The following is an 18,442-nucleotide window of genomic DNA, read 5'->3' on the forward strand; positions in this document are numbered from 1 at the left end:
TATTCATCTGTAAAATAGATTAGTTTCTACTGCATAGATATTCTGTAAAGAGTAAATTATTAATATATATATAAAATTAGTTTTAGCTTTTCTGTACTTCATTTTCTTAATTTTTGAATTGGAATTAATATTTTATTCTGATTGATAAGAATAAGAATGATACAATGCTATCTTGCAATTATCAGATACTGAGTAAATGTTGACCCCTCTCTTCTTATCTCTATCATGAATGCAGATGCTAAATATTTCTCTTTAACACATTAAATGAAAAGATGAGACTTATCTGCTTTCTTTTTTCCTTTTTTATGATATAATTAATGCCACATTGTTTATTGCTTATTTTAAAATTCTTCCTTTTTTATTTTATTATTATTTTTTTAAATACACCACAATAGTGGAATACATTACAATTCTTATTACACATATAGAGCACAATTTTTCTTATCTCTGTATATTAAGTATGTTCATGCCGACTTATGTGCTTTCCACTGACTCTGTCTTTCCTTCAAGGCAGTGTTGATTATGACAAGGTACTTCAAGATGTGAATATGTTGATGTGGTTTTGTTTTTTTATGGTCATTGACTCTAAACTATATAGACTATGTAACAAATAGATAAAGGCAAAATGGAGCCGATCTGTCGGTGCGCTATTAAAGAAAAGTATTGTGTGCTACTGAAAGATTTTGTACATTCTTACCTATTACATTTAATTGTGATTCTTTGTAAAATGTGTGTTTGAGTTCTCGCTTTGTTTTTCTTTGCAGAAGAATAGTTTTTTGTACTACAACTCTTATCTGCAACAAAAAACCTAAAATATTTTACCGGGCTTCCCAGAAAACTATTATTATACTTGGTATTATTTGAAATTATACACATCTGTGATTTTCAAACTTTCTAAAAACATCTGTAAGACTGTTTAATTGTTAAGTCAGGTGCACTCATGCCTATAATCCAGGTGACTCTGAAGTATGCGACAAGAAGATTGCAAGTTTGAGGCCAGCCTCGGCAACTTAGAGAGATCCTATCACAAAATAAAAAATAAAATTATTCAGCCATTCTGAATAATATTAAGCAAGGCCCCTGAGTTCAATCGCCAGTTCCACCACTGCCCCCCCCCAAAAAGCCCTAAATGTTTAAAATCCCAATGTTTTTTTTTTGTTTGTTTGTTTTTGTTTTTTTAAAAAGATGGCACCAGAACTGCTTTATTTGCCACAAGGTTGAAAAACACTAGTCAGTTTGACACTGCCCCCCTCCCCACTATCAGCCAAATGTATTCCAGGGAGCATAGTTTGAAATCCCTGATCTAAGTAGCATGATATTGAAAATTACATTTTCAATTTCATGGTGAAATTATATACCAGAGGTATATCACAACTATATTTAATTTTTATACTGTTTCAAATCTAGAATTTTTCCATCTTTAATCATTACAACCACAAAAACATGTATTAAAATGTAGTAAGGTCCCAGAGATTTAAGATAGTAATAACAAAGGGAATAAGCCCTGTAGGCAAATGAGAATATTTTCCTCACCCTCAAAGCTCACCACTAGGAGTCTGATAATTATTATCTTAAAGACAGAATGTTTTGAATTGCCATACTTGTGCAGATGAATTTTCCTTTCCAGTATTTTTTACTTTAATCTAGTTTGGTGATTGACATCTCAATGTATATAAATACTTTATGGAGGTTTTTTTGTTTGTTTTGCAATAGTAGTGAAAGATCCACAGATCCCAAACCCGGAACGAACCACACGAGACACTGGCTGCAAAAAGCAGGAGGCGTTTATTGTCACACAGGCGCCTGTGGGTGCTCAGCGAAACCTCAGCCGGAGCTTCGGTGAACTGGCACACCGGGCTTTGGGATACAGATCTTTTATAGGGTACAAGTGGGTTAGTTCTTAGCTTAGCACAGCAACAGCCCTTCTATTGGTTCCTCTGAATCCAGCAGGGGGGTCACCTAGTGGGTAAACTTGTTTTTCGACTTTTTGTTCTTGGAAAAACCCTAAAGTTACATCTTGCCTTTCTTGGTTCCTGTTTTTAAACTTAGTTCTCAAGTTTAGCTGGTAGGGCTGTCTGAAAGGAACATTTTGTGGTAGGGGGCCTGTTAGGGTTATCTACATAGAACATCTTGTGGTAACTTTGTGCAACACTTGAAATGCTATGGGCAGCTGGTGGGGCTTTGACATGGGGTTTGGGTAAGAAAGCATCCTGCAGCTTCAAGGCATAGGGGCTGGATTTCCTAATGTGGGGCCTGGGTCCTTGAGGTCCTTCATTTTCCCCTTTTCTTTATCCGGGATATAATCTTATATCCATTGATCTACCTGCTCAGAGTCCGGCACTTGCTCAGCTGATGGCTCAGGGTGCTGTGGGAGTACTTGATATTGCTGCGCGAGGACCATAGTTTGGATTACAGACAGTCTTCTTTTTATAAATTGCATTAATTTGTTGAATATACAAGGTCCAAAGGTTAAAATTAACAGTAATATAATCAAGGGGCCAGCTACAGTAGATAATATAGTAGTTAGCCTAATTTTGAATAGGACCCCAGGGTCGTAGGCATTTTTGAAGTACATTTTTAGGCCCCATTGTTTTTTTTTTTTTTTATCCATTTCTTTGATGCCTTGCCTGCCTGAGTAAAGGTAATGTTTAAGGGGTTGCAGGCAAACGTGGAGCATGGCCCTGCCCCGTACCATTTTAGGTTCCTACAGGAGTCGATGTATGCTGCGGAAGATAGTGGGGGCTCTTGTCCCTTTTTTTTTTTACTTGTATTAAATCCCCAGATGAACCTGGCTTCCATCATATATCCCTCATAGTTTTATATCCCCAAGATTTACAATAGTAACTTTCATGTTGTCCACATTTTTGTGACTGGGTTTTTTTCATCCCTAGGGCATATGTAGAAGGGTGTCTCCCTTAGAGCTGCTCTACACCCTGTGGGATGTTTTATGCAGGTGCAGCGTCCACTGTAGACGCATGCTTCTGCCTCACTGGGATCATCAAAGTCCTTTGCCTTAGCCAGCAGGTAACAAAGATCAGGCCTTAGAGCAGGTTACTAAGCCCAAAGGGGGTATTTTGTGGATGTTTGGTTTTAAATTATATCTCCTGTCCCCGATAATATTTGCCATGTCTGGCTCACAGTTTGGTTAGCAACCGTTAGGGGAAATACAAAGCACAAAGCAAGGAAAATCAACAGCGTGTGAGTCTTATCTTTAGTGGATTTTGAGTGCGTTGCAACTTTCATTCTGGATCCGGAGAGGTGCCTGCGGACTCCTGTGGATGTGCAGCTTTCACGTGGGAGGTGTGGATCCAAGCGGTGATGCCGTCCACTTTGACTGCAGTGGGAGTGGTCAGCAGAATGGTGTAGGGTCCTTTCCACCGCGATTCGAGGTTCTTGCTCTGGTGCCTGCGTACCCAGACGGTGTCTCCAACTTTGAAGGGATGTGGCAGCAAGGGGGTTTTAAGTTCCTCTTTGTATGCTGCGGCTAGAGGCTTCCAGACCTCGTTCTGGACCAATTGCAAAGCATGCAAATGAGTCTGCATAGATGGGGTGAGGGAGGCATAGGTTTCAGTTTCATAAAAGTTAACAGCGGGAGGTGGGGCACCGTACAGGATTTCAAATGGGGTTAGTCCATGTGGGCCTGGGGTGTTTCGGGCCCGATACAAGGCTAAAGGTAGGAGTTGTACCCAGTCTTTAGTGCCAGTTTTAAGTGTTAATTTAGTTAAAGTTTCCTTGATGGTTCTATTTATCTTTTTTTATCTGTCCTGAACTTTGGGGTCTATAAGCACAATGTAATTTCCAATGTATTGGCCACCATCTGACTTACCTGGGAGACGAAGGCAGGCCTATTAAATGTTTTTTTTTTTTTTTTTTTTTTTTTTGGTCCTCACTATCAGGATCAAAGGGAGTAAACCCCCGATAAGCCTCTTTTAATCTCTCTAAGAAGGCTGTCAGAGTTTCCTCTGACCCCTGGATAGTCTGTCTTACCTGAGCCAAATTAGTGGGCCGTCGCCCTGCTCCATGGAGACCCGCTATGAGTAACTGGCAATAGAGACGTAGGTGGTTCCTACCTGCTTCAGTCGCATAGTCCCAGTTTGGCCGGGTTAAAGGAAAAGCTTCGTTAATCAAATTTGCGAGTTGGGTGGGGCGCCCGTCGTCCCCTGGCACATTTTTGCGAGCTTCCAAGAGAACCTTTTGTTTCTTCTCTGTGTCTAATAGAGAAATTTTTAATTCTGCTACTTAGGGCTGGATAACCATATTAGCAAACATCAAGTCTACCTGCGTTGGCTAGAAATAAAAGCCTTAGACTAAAACTATTCTAGTAGTCCCTTTGACAGTTATCAGGCATTTCTGTCTAAGAATCTCTCTTGTAGCCTCCAGTCTACTTATTTATGGAAGTTACATTTAATTATTATTATTATTTAAGATGTCCAGGAACAGCTGTGCTTTGGCTTTTACTGTCTTTGCTAAGTGTTTAAGATGAAGCAAGTCAAACTGACTTTTATTTTTACCTATTGTTTACAGTCAGCTGAGTTATCCTGGGAGTCCTCGGGAACTTCATAGCAGCTTTTCAGTTCTGCTAGTGCCATTTGCGCTAGGATGGGTCCAGGCCTTGCTTGACCATATGGCTTCCCTCAGAAGCATCAGGGATGTCTCCCTTTTTTAATGATCCTCCTCTTTACAGCAAATGCACCGATTGGCTTCCTGTTCTCCACTGGTCTCATTAATCTCCTTGCTCAGGAGGTTATGTGGCCTAGAGTTGCTGAGCCCTTTGGAGAAGTTCCCTATTCCCTGATTCAGACTGACTCAGAGGGCAAGAGCCGAATATTGGTTTTCTTGGCCCTTTTAATTTAACTAATTTTAAAACTTGATCTTAAACATCCAGCAAATAAGTTAACAGCCTTATATTAAGAGCACTGGGCTTTAATGTTTATTTCTTTATCCTGTAGGTGATAACTCCTTGTCTTATGTTGGCCCAGGTTGTGTTCTTAAAGTAATACCTCTTTAAAATATTAATAGGCAATTTTTAAATCATCTATAAGTAAACTACAAAACAAAACTAACTAGGGTAAAAACATATTTAGCTTATATAATAGCTACCTTGAATTCTAGTAGGGTTATACATCATAATTTTCTGTTTGAGATCCTAGTAATCTTGGCACAAACCTATTTTTGGACACAACTTTAACTGTACTGAAATCTGGCTTACTTTTTTATAGCCATTTTCATATGTAGTGAGATGGGATAGAGCCTTATCTCAAGTAAGGCAGGGCTCTTTATAAATCTCAATTACTATAGTTCTGAAGCTGATCATTTTATAAAGTTTACATAAATTGTTGTTCAAGTTTACATGAACATTAGCTAACATAACATAATATCACACCTAAAACATGAATTAAAGGCTGAAAGCTTTTAACCTCTTATAGAAAAGTAGTGATGTACTTTTGTGTTTTGCAATAAAACCTTTACATTTTTTTTTTTTAATTACCATATAACTTTAGAATACCAGCTTGATATAAGGTTCTTTCGAAGCTTTTACCTTACAGGCTTGTATACCTGGAAGATATGAACACATTAATAACACCATAATTATATAAACTTTTTTTTTTTGTTTACATTAAGTTATATTTTCAGGTTTAGATGTTGGAAATTATGATACAAATTTAAGAAGCAATTTTTAAAATTTAAAATTTTATATCTTTTTACATTAGAAAAACTTGTTCACATAAAACTGGAAATAGAATCTCTACCATCAGAAGAAATTTTTTTAGTACCTTTAAGCCACTTTGCTTGTTCTGAAGTTTCTAAAGTAGCATTGAGTTACATTAAATTTACTTACATATTATCATATATATCTGAAATTAAGCTTTGAAAATTTTTAAGACTATTGCTATTTAATTATCTAATGTCATTTTTATGAGCCAGACCAACGTTTTAATTAAATTGTTTTTTTTTTTTTTTCAGGTTACCCAGTTCAAAATTGAAACTCTTTAATTTTTTTTTTTATTCCAAGTATTTAAGTTTTCTAGCATGAACTATCTGAAATCAAACTAAACAATTGCTTAAACCCAACTTTTAACTGCAAGATAGTGCAATGCTTTAGAACTATAGGTGTAAAATCAAGGGTCTCAGTGTGACTGGCTTTACTGCATTTAGTGTTCCTTCTTTTTAAGTAAACAGAGGTGGTGTAATCCTTAAGATGTAGATAAGGACCCAGGGAACTCCCCAGAGCTAAATGGCTCTGGCAGCTGCTGGGAGTCCCTTAATCCTATCTTTTATCCATAGGATTAGTTCCTCCAGTTTGGTTTGACTTTAGGCATTAGGCATTTTTTTTTGTTTTTCTAACTTTTTAGTAGCCAGCTCCCAAAAAGTTTATCCTCTGCTTGCAGTTGTTTCGAGTGCTAGGCTTCCCCAAGAAAGCAGAGTGGGGACTCCTTAAAAGTCCCTTTGAGAGTGTCAAAATTTGTGACTGAAAATTTGGTTCTCATCTCTAAAGTACAGATATGAATCAGACAGGACATAAAACACAAAGAACGCTGCGCGGCTTCGGCACAAACCGAAAGAATCAGATGGCCTGGGAGAAACTGCTTCTCCGTCGCCTACAAAAACGGTGTATCCCTTGGAAACACCGGGGGCCCCAAAGAAATGGACCCCTCTGATCCCTGGGACGTCTCCCAGGGTGGCAGGGGTGAAGTCTGAGTTCGTCAACTCCTTCCCCGCCTGCCTCAGAAAGCTGAGTGATCACAGAATTACTTCAGAATCGGAATACCAATGACTATGCCTAGTCTTTCAGACGCTGCGCGAAACAGAGAACAGATAGCCAATAGGACAACAGGTTAGACATAGACAGCTCGAGCTGGCCAGCTTACCTCCCAGTGATGTCGAGTGTTCTCCGGATAGGGATCGGGATCGGAACCGGGATCGGGAATCTCGGTGGAACCTCCAAAATGAAAGATCCACAGATCCCAAACCCGGAACGAACCACACGAGACACTGGCTGCAAAAAGCAGGAGGCGTTTATTGTCACACAGGCGCCTGTGGGTGCTCAGCGAAACCTCAGCCGGAGCTTCGGTGAACTGGCACACCGGGCTTTGGGATACAGATCTTTTATAGGGTACAAGTGGGTTAGTTCTTAGCTTAGCACAGCAACAGCCCTTCTATTGGTTCCTCTGAATCCAGCAGGGGGGTCACCTAGTGGGTAAACTTGTTTTTCGACTTTTTGTTCTTGGAAAAACCCTAAAGTTACATCTTGCCTTTCTTGGTTCCTGTTTTTAAACTTAGTTCTCAAGTTTAGCTGGTAGGGCTGTCTGAAAGGAACATTTTGTGGTAGGGGGCCTGTTAGGGTTATCTACATAGAACATCTTGTGGTAACTTTGTGCAACACTTGAAATGCTATGGGCAGCTGGTGGGGCTTTGACATGGGGTTTGGGTAAGAAAGCATCCTGCAGCTTCAAGGCATAGGGGCTGGATTTCCTAATGTGGGGCCTGGGTCCTTGAGGTCCTTCAGTAGAGATGGAACCCAGGGCCTTATGACTTCTAGGAAGGTTCTGTACTGAACTACATCCCCAACCCTTTTCATTTTTTATTTTGTGAAAGGGTTTTGCTAAATTGCCAAGGCCAGCCTTGAACTTGTGAATCTCCTGTCTCAACTTCCCACATAGCTGGGATTACAGGCATACGCCCAGCCTTTATGAAGTTTTATGTACAAAACCATGTGTACTGTTATTTTATAGGCAAAGTAATTGATTTTCAAGGATAATCTTGATGGATTTTCAGACTTTGTTTTATGTATCCAATTAAAACAATGCCCAGAGTGAGAAGTGACATTCTGTATAGCCTCAAAAAAAATGTACAATAGAAATTTGGTTTGTACCAAATTTATGTCTTCATTATCTAGTGATTAGCTTTATAAGATAGATTTTTAAAACTCTCCTTGTTAACTTTATTTTTTTGTAATACAATAGGCTTTTATAATGTGAGCTTACTAATATAGAGCTTTTATTCCTTCATGAAATTTTCCTTTTTACATTTTATTTGTGGGGGAGGTTATAAAATACACTAAGCACCCATTGCATATGTAATCCTAGATACTATTTTAAGAGACAAATCAGAGCTATTTCCTTTAAGTAATTTAGAATCTACCTAAGGAGACATGTCTAATATATGCAGATCTAGAAAACATCTAATAAAGGAAGAAAGTGCTAGGGAGCACCAAAAAAAAAGGGAATGTAAATGTAAATTAGCCACAGGAAACTAAATTATAGTGGAATTTTGCAGAATGATGTGTTTTTTACTTCTTCTCTCCCTACCTTCTCCCCTTCCACCTCTCCCTCCTCCCACTTCCCCTCTCTCTGCACCCCCTCCACCCATTGAACCCAGGGGCACCATACACTGAGTTATATCCCCAGCCCTTTTTATTTCTTATTTTGAGACATTGTCTCATCAAATTGTTTAGGGCCTTGCTAAATTGCTGAGGCTAATCTCAAATTTTGCAATCCTCCTGCTTCAGCCTCTCAAGTCGTTGGGATTACAGGCATGTGCCACCATATCCCATGCCTGGAATGTTTTTTGTTTCTTAATAATTGTCAGTTAAACAATATATAGTGTTCATTGTTGCAGGGCCTGACCTAGGACCCTCATGGAGGAATGCTTATCTTGCTCATTGTACAGCAGGAAATCCTAACATAGAACACTATGTTTTGGGACAAAGTGCTGTCAGAACATGGCAAGCACCATGTCCTTGATCCTTTGACAAGATGTTATTCCCCTGTTGGTACAAGGTCAGCCCACGTGGCAGTTTCTGAACTCTTGGTGTCTGGACTCCCTTAATATGATATGTTGTGATTCACCTCTGGCCTATCATGACTGTTATATGTAAATTGGCACATACCTAGTATAAAAGCTATTTTTGCTGTGCAATAAGGCAGACACAGTTCTCTGAAACCATCTCCAGAAGGGTTTCTCCAGGCCCTCAAGCTCCCCACAGTCAGAGCTGAATGGGCAGGCTCCTTAGCAGTTCATAGCTATGGTACAATGTCTAATGGTTACTTTCTCAAAATTCTGTATTCTTTGTAATCAAACAGTATCTGATTGTCTCCCTGGGACATACCAAGAAGCCCAAAGGTAAGTTTGAAACTGTCCCCCAGAAGACTTCTGTAAACAGCCCAAAGGAATATTCTTAAGTCCTTATATGAAAAGGCTTACTCATTTTATGCATGGAAGAATATTTTATGTGAAATTTAGCCATTAATAGCACATTTTAACATGCTTGGTCATCTGCTGTTTACTCTCGGGAAGTTAGAGGTAACTAGAAACTCAAGGATTCACAACTGATAGCCCAGGGGAGGAGGCATTGTTCAAAATAGACTGAAGATCTTAAGCAGCATCTAGTTCCATTTAGAAGAAGAGCAACCCAACCTCTGTAGACTTTGAGATTTTTTGCTTTAAGTTGATACTAAATACTGAATCATTAAAGAAATATTAAATTAGAATATTTATACTACATTTTAAAAGTATGAAATGTATATTTTATAAGCATCCTTTATATCCATAATACAACTACTTTTTAACACTGTGCTAGGTTATTCTAATATTTTTACTTATATTAACTAATTTATCTTTAATCCTGGAAGGCAAGTTTTATTAAGTGCATTTTACATATGATAAAATTATAACTCATACTGAGTAAGCAAGATGAATTTCATGGTTAATGATTAGTTGGAATTAGGATTGTGAACTTGGATCTGGATAATGCTAAAAATACATGCTTTTAGCCACCATATGTGGTTCATCCGTACAAATTAAATTATTTTGAGCTTTACAACAACTATCCTGTACTTTAAGTAAGCTATTATTGACCCCATTTGAGGCCCAGAAAAAGTTAAGTAGCTTAAATAAGATTGTATAGCTATTAAGTAGCAATAATAGGATTTCGTTGTTAGTGTTGATTTTTTTCCATGCCCAGAAATTGTACTAATGAGAAATATTTTCAATAATGGATAAATTAGGTTTTACTAAAATAATTTGAGGTTTGTTTGACTTTCTCCTTTAACTTTATTTACAGTATTGGCTCTAATAGCCAAGTTTTTCCTACAGGTTTCTCACAAAGCTAAATGAACTATGAAATATCAGCAGTTTTGAGATCCTTTGTTGAAAGATAATAAAAGCTCACTATTACAGAGGACATAGTCGTGCCAGGCACTATTTTAAGCACTATGTAGGCATGAATTCATTTAATTCATACAATTGCTTTGTGAAGAATATGTTGTTGCTAGCCTTTTCAATGAGAAAAACTGAACACAAACATATTCCTTTGGCCTATTTACAGAAGTCTTCTTTCAAACTGAACACAAAAATTTGCCCAAGAAAATTCAGTATTTTGGCTGTGGAATCCAGATACCTTATCTTCCATACAATGTATGATGCCTTCCTGAAAAATAAACTTACGAGTATAATCTGCATACTATGACCCTTCTAATTAATATGTGTTTTATTTTTTTAACTGAGAATAAGGACTGACCTCATAAAGGAGTGAAGAAAAACACGTGGTATTGAATCAATGATTTATTTTGGTTTGTGTAATTAAGTGAAAAGCTGTAATTTTGTATTTGTCCACAAGATGGTGAAATTCTCATTAGTTTTTAATTTCCTGAAATTCATATAAATCATTAATTTATAATCTGCATTTGGCATTATTTATTACAAACACTTTAATTCCTTTATAGCCCCTCTGCTGGCAAGGCCAAGATTAGAATGGCTCACAAGAGAATCATGATTCTGAATCACCCAGATAAAGGTAGGTAGGATTTCTATTTGTCATAATTTGTGGATCAGAATGTGCTGCAAATTCCTTTCAGTTTAGTCAGACTCATTCATTACAAATGGCATATAGTTGAGTTAGAAGTTTATGTGTCACATGTATTGAGATGATGTTGATAAAATAAGCAGACCTTTAGTGTGGAGTTCAGTGACTTCCAGTAGTGGATTTGTATGATTGGCTTTTAAGACCTTCCTTACTAGCATTTACACATGAGTACCTAAATCTGGTTGATACTTTACCATTTTGATCAAGAAAGAGAAAACATGATTTGGGCACTATGAATTATAGATATTTAACATAACACAAAAGCACAAGATTTAGAGGATCTCCTCTATATCTCTGAATGGAATATATTATAGAAGATTCTGAATTTTTAAATTTTATTCTGGAATACTCTGAGGCTGAGCCATTTGTTTTTAACTGGCCAGGTTTATAATGTAAACTTATCTTACAAAAAGACAATTATTATAACTTTAACTACACTACAGCTGCTTGATAGAGAAAGCCCATATGTTCATTACTGTTTCTGCTTTAAAATAACAGATGGTAGAAAGTTGCACTGTATTTCAGAAGTCAAAGGGTGGGGGTGCGAGTGAAGGGTTCCTTGTATTTACAGACTTTCAGTTTTGTAATTATTTAGAAAAAAAAAATTAAAAACAAATTTTGGATTCCTATTCATCCTGACACCAAAATATGGCATTCTTTTTCAGCTTTCTCCACTTAATTACTTACTATAAAAATTCTTTTCACTGAACATCATCTCTGTTGGTTTTTGCACTTGCTGTTCTTTAGTGTGAATAAACAAGAGTATAAACTTTGGAAAGAGGGTTTGCTTAAAATTTTTAAACAGCTTCAATAGTTACTGAAAGATCCACTCAACTAATTTACTTTGCATTGTGCAGTTTCAGAGTAATTGAGAAAGAAGTGTGTTTAAGTGCCTCCTTGAAGCCTTCTGGCTCCTAAACATCCTCTGTTCCTTGCAGGTCAAGTGAATGCCCTTGGCTCTGATTGATTGCAATAGGATCAAGCACTCATGTCTTTCAGCTGATTGACAAGTTGTTGATTGTGCCTCTTAGCAAGGAGTCAAATTCTAAAATGTATTTGAGAGAGAACATGTATCTTAGGAGCCAGTGGTGTTTAAAGAATTACTTGATTTTTTTTTCTGAGATAGTGTATTTATTAGAGATGGGATTCTTGACGATGGCATACTTACTAATATCTTCTTGTCTGACCCCATGTGGGTAGCTGGGTGTGAGTGAATGGACCTGCAAGCTGGAAGCCAGCATTGGTCTCTGGTTTCTATCTTCCAGCAAGCATTATGACCTTGAACATTCCCTTAACCTCTCCAAATGTGAGTTTTATCACCTATAAAATAAAGGAATTTATTTATAAAAGGAATTTATTTATAAAGTCCTTTTTGTTTGCACAATTTAATGTAATAATCTTTTATATCTATTTAATTAATGAAGAACCTGTACTATGTTTCTGTTGAGATCACAGTTTTAAGAAAGACACTCTTTATCTTTTCAGATTATTGTACCCTCTAAAAATGTGTTGACATTATAGATATTTTTTCTGTGTAATTGTCCATTCATCCAAAATTTAAAATATTGGGGCTTCAGAGATTTCATGGACTTCCTAAATCCCATCCATATGCTCAGTTAGGAGGTAAATTCTTTTCTGCCTCTGCTCTAAGAATAAAGTATACAGAATTAAGGGATATTGGACCCTAAATGTATATGATGCAGTTGGAATGATATAAATCTGAAAGTGTGTTTTGAGGAGAAAGATTGTTTTATTTTGAATGGGAAGAAGATAACAGATTTTAAGAAAAATGTGTCATTGTCCTTGGATAGAGAAAGCCGGGAGTATTGAGGGGAAAATGAGAATGGACAACTCTTAATTTTGCCCCCTTTTAAATAATTATTCACCATATTTGGTTTGGCCAGCTCACCACTAAGTCTTACAAGTAGTTACAGGTAGTTAAATTCTTTACCCAGTGCTTCTGAAATTTAAAAAACTGTTAATTCACCCCATCGTTAATAAATTTTCTGTTGGTTTTGCTACCAGCTGGTAGAATAAATTTGGAACTACGAATGTGTGATCAACTATAATTTGTTACACATTTCATTATCAGGTTGTACAAAGAAAGTGACACCAGAAAATTAAGTGTGGGAAATGGCTGAAAATAAATTTTTTGCAACTAGTTTTAAATGAGCATTCAGATGTGTTTTGGTAAAAATTATAATTTTGCTGTTTCAACTTAGTAAGATAAAAAATTAGATTGCTTCTTTCCTTACGTTGTCAAAGAAAGAGGCTGTTATAAAAATCAGTGATTTAATATTAATAACTGATGAGGGAAGGACAAAGCAGGTAAATTTGAAAAACTGTAGATTTCTTACAGGCTGTTTAATCTAGTGCTACTCAAAGTATAGTTTTTCTATTCATGCCAGCCTACAGTTTGTTACCTATGTGTAATAAGTTAAAAACATTTAGAAACCTTTATAATTTGATATACCTGTGATGTTCAGATGTGTGATACATGTGTTGGTCCACTACAGGTTGAAAATTAAAGAAAAGTACTTCTTCACCATGGTTTGAGAGACACTGATCTAATCAATGCTGCCTCCTGAATCAGGGCTTTGTGCTCCATCAGTGGGGAAAATGGCCTGTTAGCTTTTTTTTTTTTTAAGATTTAGTAGAGGGCTTCTCAGTCTATAAGGCAAGCCCACTCCACTGGTAGCAGCTCTGCTTAATAGAAAAATGTTTTCTATGTTTAAATAAAATCTGCCTCCCTACAGTAGAGATTCTCAGTCTTTTTCCATTTATACACTTTTCAATAAATATTCAGTACTTTCATTCTTCTTTAGTAGTGCTTGAATCAAAATTAAATTAAATATTGGAATTAAACAAGTCAAAGTAAATATGTTTTTGAATGGATTTTTTTCCTTGATTACTCGCATTGAAGAAGCAGCTAAGTTTCACATGAATGCCTGATAAAAATATAATACAGTTTATCATAGTATATTACATTTAAAGTATGTGTTATAAATGTTTAGAAAAAGAAGAATGTGATCACCAAAAGTCAACATGGAATCACTAAGAAAAAGTGCCTAATTAGCTTGATTTTCTTTTTTGATAGATGTACTACTTTTTTTCCAGAGGGCTTATCTTTTCTCCCTTCATTTTAACATTTTAATTAGATTTAAGGCTTTGTATTTTAGTTACTTTTTGTTGTTGCTAAAGAGTTCATTATGTTTATCACACATTGATTTCCTTTGATAAAAATAAGATTAAAAATAAAGTACATGACTTGTTTATCTTTATAACCTATAAATAAATAAATAAATAGGAAAAAGGAGGAATACAAAAAATTGTAAACAAAACAATTGGAAATGATAACAAATACATGAAATGATCATGTTAAAAATTTACCGATATCAAACAACCCAAAACTGTTTTATTTTTGTTTTTCAAACATTAGTTCTTTAACATCTACCATGTGTCAGACATTGTTAAATCTTAAGACTATATAATTCTGGGCTGGGGATGTGGCTCAAGCGGTAGCACGCTCTCCTGGCATGAGTGCGGCCCCGGTTCGATCCTCAGCACCACATACAAACAAAGATGTGTCCACCGGAAACCAAAAAATAAATATTTAAAAAAAAAAAAGACTATATAATTTTGATATAAGACAACTGGATTTCTATCCTCATAGAGCATGCATTGTAATGAAGGGGCAAGCAAAACCCAAGAAGCCCTGTTTCAGGTTGTAATGCCTGCAGTTGAGTCTACTGGCCTAAAATGTAGAATAATATGAGAGAGGCACCTTTATGTAAGTTGACTGGAAGGGAAGTGGTCTCTGCAGAGACCTACAGAATACAAAAGAGCCAGCTATGTGAAGAGTGCTAGGAAAGTATAAGTGCAGAGGCTCTAGACAGAAAAGAATTTAGTGTGCTTAAGAGCTAAAGGGTGCGGGGGCGGGGGGGATCTGAAGAAAAAAACTAGTGTGATGGAAGTGTAACAGACAGAAGGAGCAGTAACATGAAATGAGATGATGTCCGGATTTTGAAAACTAGGTGTGCATTATGACAATTAGAACTGGTGGTTCTATATAGTATGTGAACTTGTTCTGTATTCAAACGGAAGTTACTTCAGCTTTTAAGCAATTTACCTTTTAAGAAACTAATTCTTAATCTAAATTTGTCTATTTATTTATTAAAATATTAAACTTGTTATGTTAATATCAATTACATGATCCTTATGATAATTTCTGTGTCCCACAAAATTTTTTAATGTGAGTCAAATGGCATTGTTTTATATTTTTGCACATCTCTAATACGTGGTTTAATTGAAAACACCTTAGAGTCTCATATCAGTTTCTCCACTCATTCTCTTATGTTTCCACTTATTCTCTTTTGTTTAAACATAAAGAATATGTGACTTCACACAAGTAGGTAGTTGAGAAAGGGAAACAGTATTTTGTCTTTTCAGATAGTTGGCAGCTTTTGTTCCTACTAAACCAGAACTCAACAAGTGGTAGTTTCTTAAGATAAGTTATATGTGGAATCTGAAACAATACCAGTGAATTTTTAAATTCGTTTTAGGTTACATTAAAATCTACTGGTCTATCATGCAGTTTGAATTAATTTTTTTACCCAAATGTGATTTTGTAACATCCTTGATCAGTCATTCAGAGAATATTATTTCACTTAGAGTTATAGATCATCCAAATGTTAATTCATTTCATTGTGTCAATATTTCTCAAGATGTATTCCCTCCATTAGCCTTAGCATCCCCTGGGAACTTACTAGATATGCAAACTTCTGGGTTCATCCTAGATCTACTGAATTAGAAGGTCTGGGGTTGGAGCCCAGCAATTTGTATTTTACAAGCCTTCCAAATAATTCTTATATTTAGTAAATGAGAACTGCTGCTCTGGAAGTTCCAACTGAGGTCCTAGGGTGTTTGTTGGGACAGGGTCTAGTCTCTAATCACTGTCTACTTAGTACTTTGAAACTTCCAGAAACTTGCCTTGGTTTGTCAGAAGCTTTTTGCTTTTTTCAGAAACATTCTCCTTTGTTTCTTAGCCTTCTGCCCTGCGCAAGTTTAGATTTGAGTACCTATTTAGAGGGAAAACTCAGCCATATGTCAGCTCCATTTTCAAGCCTGCCTTTGTCAGTTGGATCTTAAACAATTAAGTCTACAGTTTTCGCTAACTCATGAGATTGTAAAAAAGCCTTGCCCTTGAACAGCAGCCTTCCTGGGTTCTTGCCTATATTTTAACCTCTTCCCCACACCAAAAATTGGCAAAAACACTAAGGGAAAAAGCAATGTCAGTGTGTCTTCTTACCTCCTAGTTTTTTCTCCTTCCCAAATCCTTGGACTCTCAAGTCCTAATTTCCTTATTAGTTTTTTTTTTTTTTTTTCTTAATAGCAGTAATAAATAAGTGGGATTTTTTTGGTGTGTGTGTGTAGTTGTTTTATTTTTGTTTTTAATTTGTTCGGTTCTTTGGTGGTGGTTTTTAGTGTGGGCATTAATCTCTGACAAGCTATTCCATCATCTGTTTCAAAAAATAGAAGTAAAGAAGGTTACTTGTGAAGGAATATCACAAAGGAATTGGACAGGAGATTATGTAGGTGGATAGCTAGTACAGCAATTTTAGTGAGAAATATTTGTGATCTAGTTCAGGATGTAGAAAAGGAAGTAAGTTTGAAATGTATTTTGGAAACAGAATCAACAGTTATTGCTGGTTGATTTGATATAGAAAATTTAATATTTCTCCTTGATTTCCAAATCAAAGGATTGGTTTGATGTGGAGCAATTTACTAAAGTAGAGATGATTTAGAGAGGGCAGATAGATAGTAAACAGTATTGGGAGAAAAATAAAGAATACTGTCTTCATGTTAAATGAAGTAGTCAGGAGCAAATCCAAGTGGAAATGGAAGTAGAAAGTTGAATAAATGAATCTACAGTGCAGAAATGGGGTCTAGACTTAGTAATTTCAGAGTCATCAACTTAAGGTGGTATTAAAACTATTCTTAAGAGGTTGTGGAAAATGAAGTATGTGTAAGGAGGAAGAAAAGTAGGGGACACAGATGTAAGAAACACAAACTTTCAAAGATCAAGTTTGAAAGGAGTAATAAATAAGCAAAGATAAAAGGAAAAAAAATGTAAGGAAAATTGGCACAGTAGAAGCAAAGACAGGAATGTATTTAAGGAAACTAAATGATCTGCCACACTGAATGCTGCAGAAACATTTAGATGAGGTTGGAGATGGTCCATGGTATTTACAACACAGGAAGACTTCAGCGACCTTTAAAAAAACAAAACAGTTTCAGTTGGTAGTGGATTGAGAAGTCAAAAAGGATGAAGTTGAGTTAATTTATATAGACAACTTTTTTGAGAAGTTTTTTGAGGAAGTAGAGAAAGGGAGTAGATTGAAGGAGGGAGATGAGGGGTTAAAGGAGGAATGCTGTTTTGTTTTCTTTTGCTTTTTATTTTTTAAATATAGAAAAGCTTATTGCATAATTTTGAGTGGGGTGGTTTGTGTGTCATTGGAAATGATCAACTAGAGAGATTGATGATTTAGAAAAGCTTTAATTTAGCAGGGATAGACATAATGTTCTTTTAGGTCTCAAAAATCAATTGTATAAATGCAGGACAGAGATTTGGCTGTTTCACATGAAAAAATAGTCATGGGTGTATGTTGATTTCAAAGCCTATAATAACAATATAAAAGCTGCTAAAAAGTTTATGTACTCTCAATCTGCATTAAAAGGTATATAGTATCTTTATTAAAAGTCAAGGTATTACCACAATCTTCTGTACTTGTCTTTCATTTGTTCATTCAGTTAACATGTATTTACCCAACTGTATTGAGCTGGGCAGTTATATCTCACACATTTTGTGTCTATTTCTGGATACCAGATTTTGAATACTGATACACTATGTGGTATTCAGAGGAAACCAACAAGGTTGTCAGGAGTCTGGAAAAAATATCATGTAAGCAATCATTCTTTCATTCAAGAAATATTTTTGAGTACTTAATGTAGGCCAGGTAATGTACTAGACATTGACCAAGATCACTAAATACCTTGCCTTCACAGATTTTATATTCCACTGGAAGAGACAACAGGTAAGTAATTTGGTAGATTATAAATGGCCACAAGTTCTTCATAGCTCCTTTCAGATTGGCCTTGTCACTTTGTTTTGACCAGTAGAGTATAGCAGAAATAACATTGTGTGACTACTGAGCCTAAGCCTTCAGAATCATTGCATCAGCTCTTACCTTGTTAAAACTTTGAAACCATCATGTGAAGAAGACCAGCCTTTCTTTCAGAGGAATAAAAGGGCTAATAAAAGGGCTACCATCCCAGCTAAGACCCTCGTAAGGCCATACTAGATCATTCAGCCCAAACTGACCTGACCCAGCTTTGAAGACCCACCCTGCCAATTCACAATGTGGAATGAAAAACCATTGTATCATTTAGCCATTGATTTAGAGTGGTTTGTTAGGAAGGAAAGACTTATCATAGGAAGTTTCCCATAATGTTATGATGATAAGTGGCTTAAAGAAAAATAAAGTAGAGGGCTGGAGTTATATAGTTCAGTGTTATAGT

General features: G+C 36.2%; 1 protein-coding gene and 1 long non-coding RNA gene across 2 annotated transcripts in view; one reads left to right on the forward strand and one right to left on the reverse strand.

The window, feature by feature from the left end:
* Positions 1 to 18,442, forward strand: part of Dnajc15 (DnaJ heat shock protein family (Hsp40) member C15) — a 74,759-nt gene that overhangs the window by 50,083 nt on the left and 6,234 nt on the right. The window contains exon 5 of the mRNA XM_027928976.2: positions 10,725 to 10,795. Within this exon, the coding sequence (XP_027784777.1) occupies positions 10,725 to 10,795 (71 nt within the window). The remainder of the gene's footprint in view (positions 1 to 10,724; positions 10,796 to 18,442) is intronic.
* On the reverse strand, positions 1,767 to 7,506 carry LOC139705449 (uncharacterized). The gene is made up of 2 exons (XR_011707376.1): positions 6,870 to 7,506; positions 1,767 to 3,536 (listed from the first exon to the last, which is right to left on the reverse strand). It is a non-coding gene; the product is annotated as an uncharacterized lncRNA (long non-coding RNA).

The sequence above is a fragment of the Marmota flaviventris genome, chromosome 4 (genome assembly GCF_047511675.1).
Source record: "Marmota flaviventris isolate mMarFla1 chromosome 4, mMarFla1.hap1, whole genome shotgun sequence".
Classification (NCBI taxonomy): Eukaryota; Metazoa; Chordata; class Mammalia; order Rodentia; family Sciuridae; genus Marmota; species Marmota flaviventris.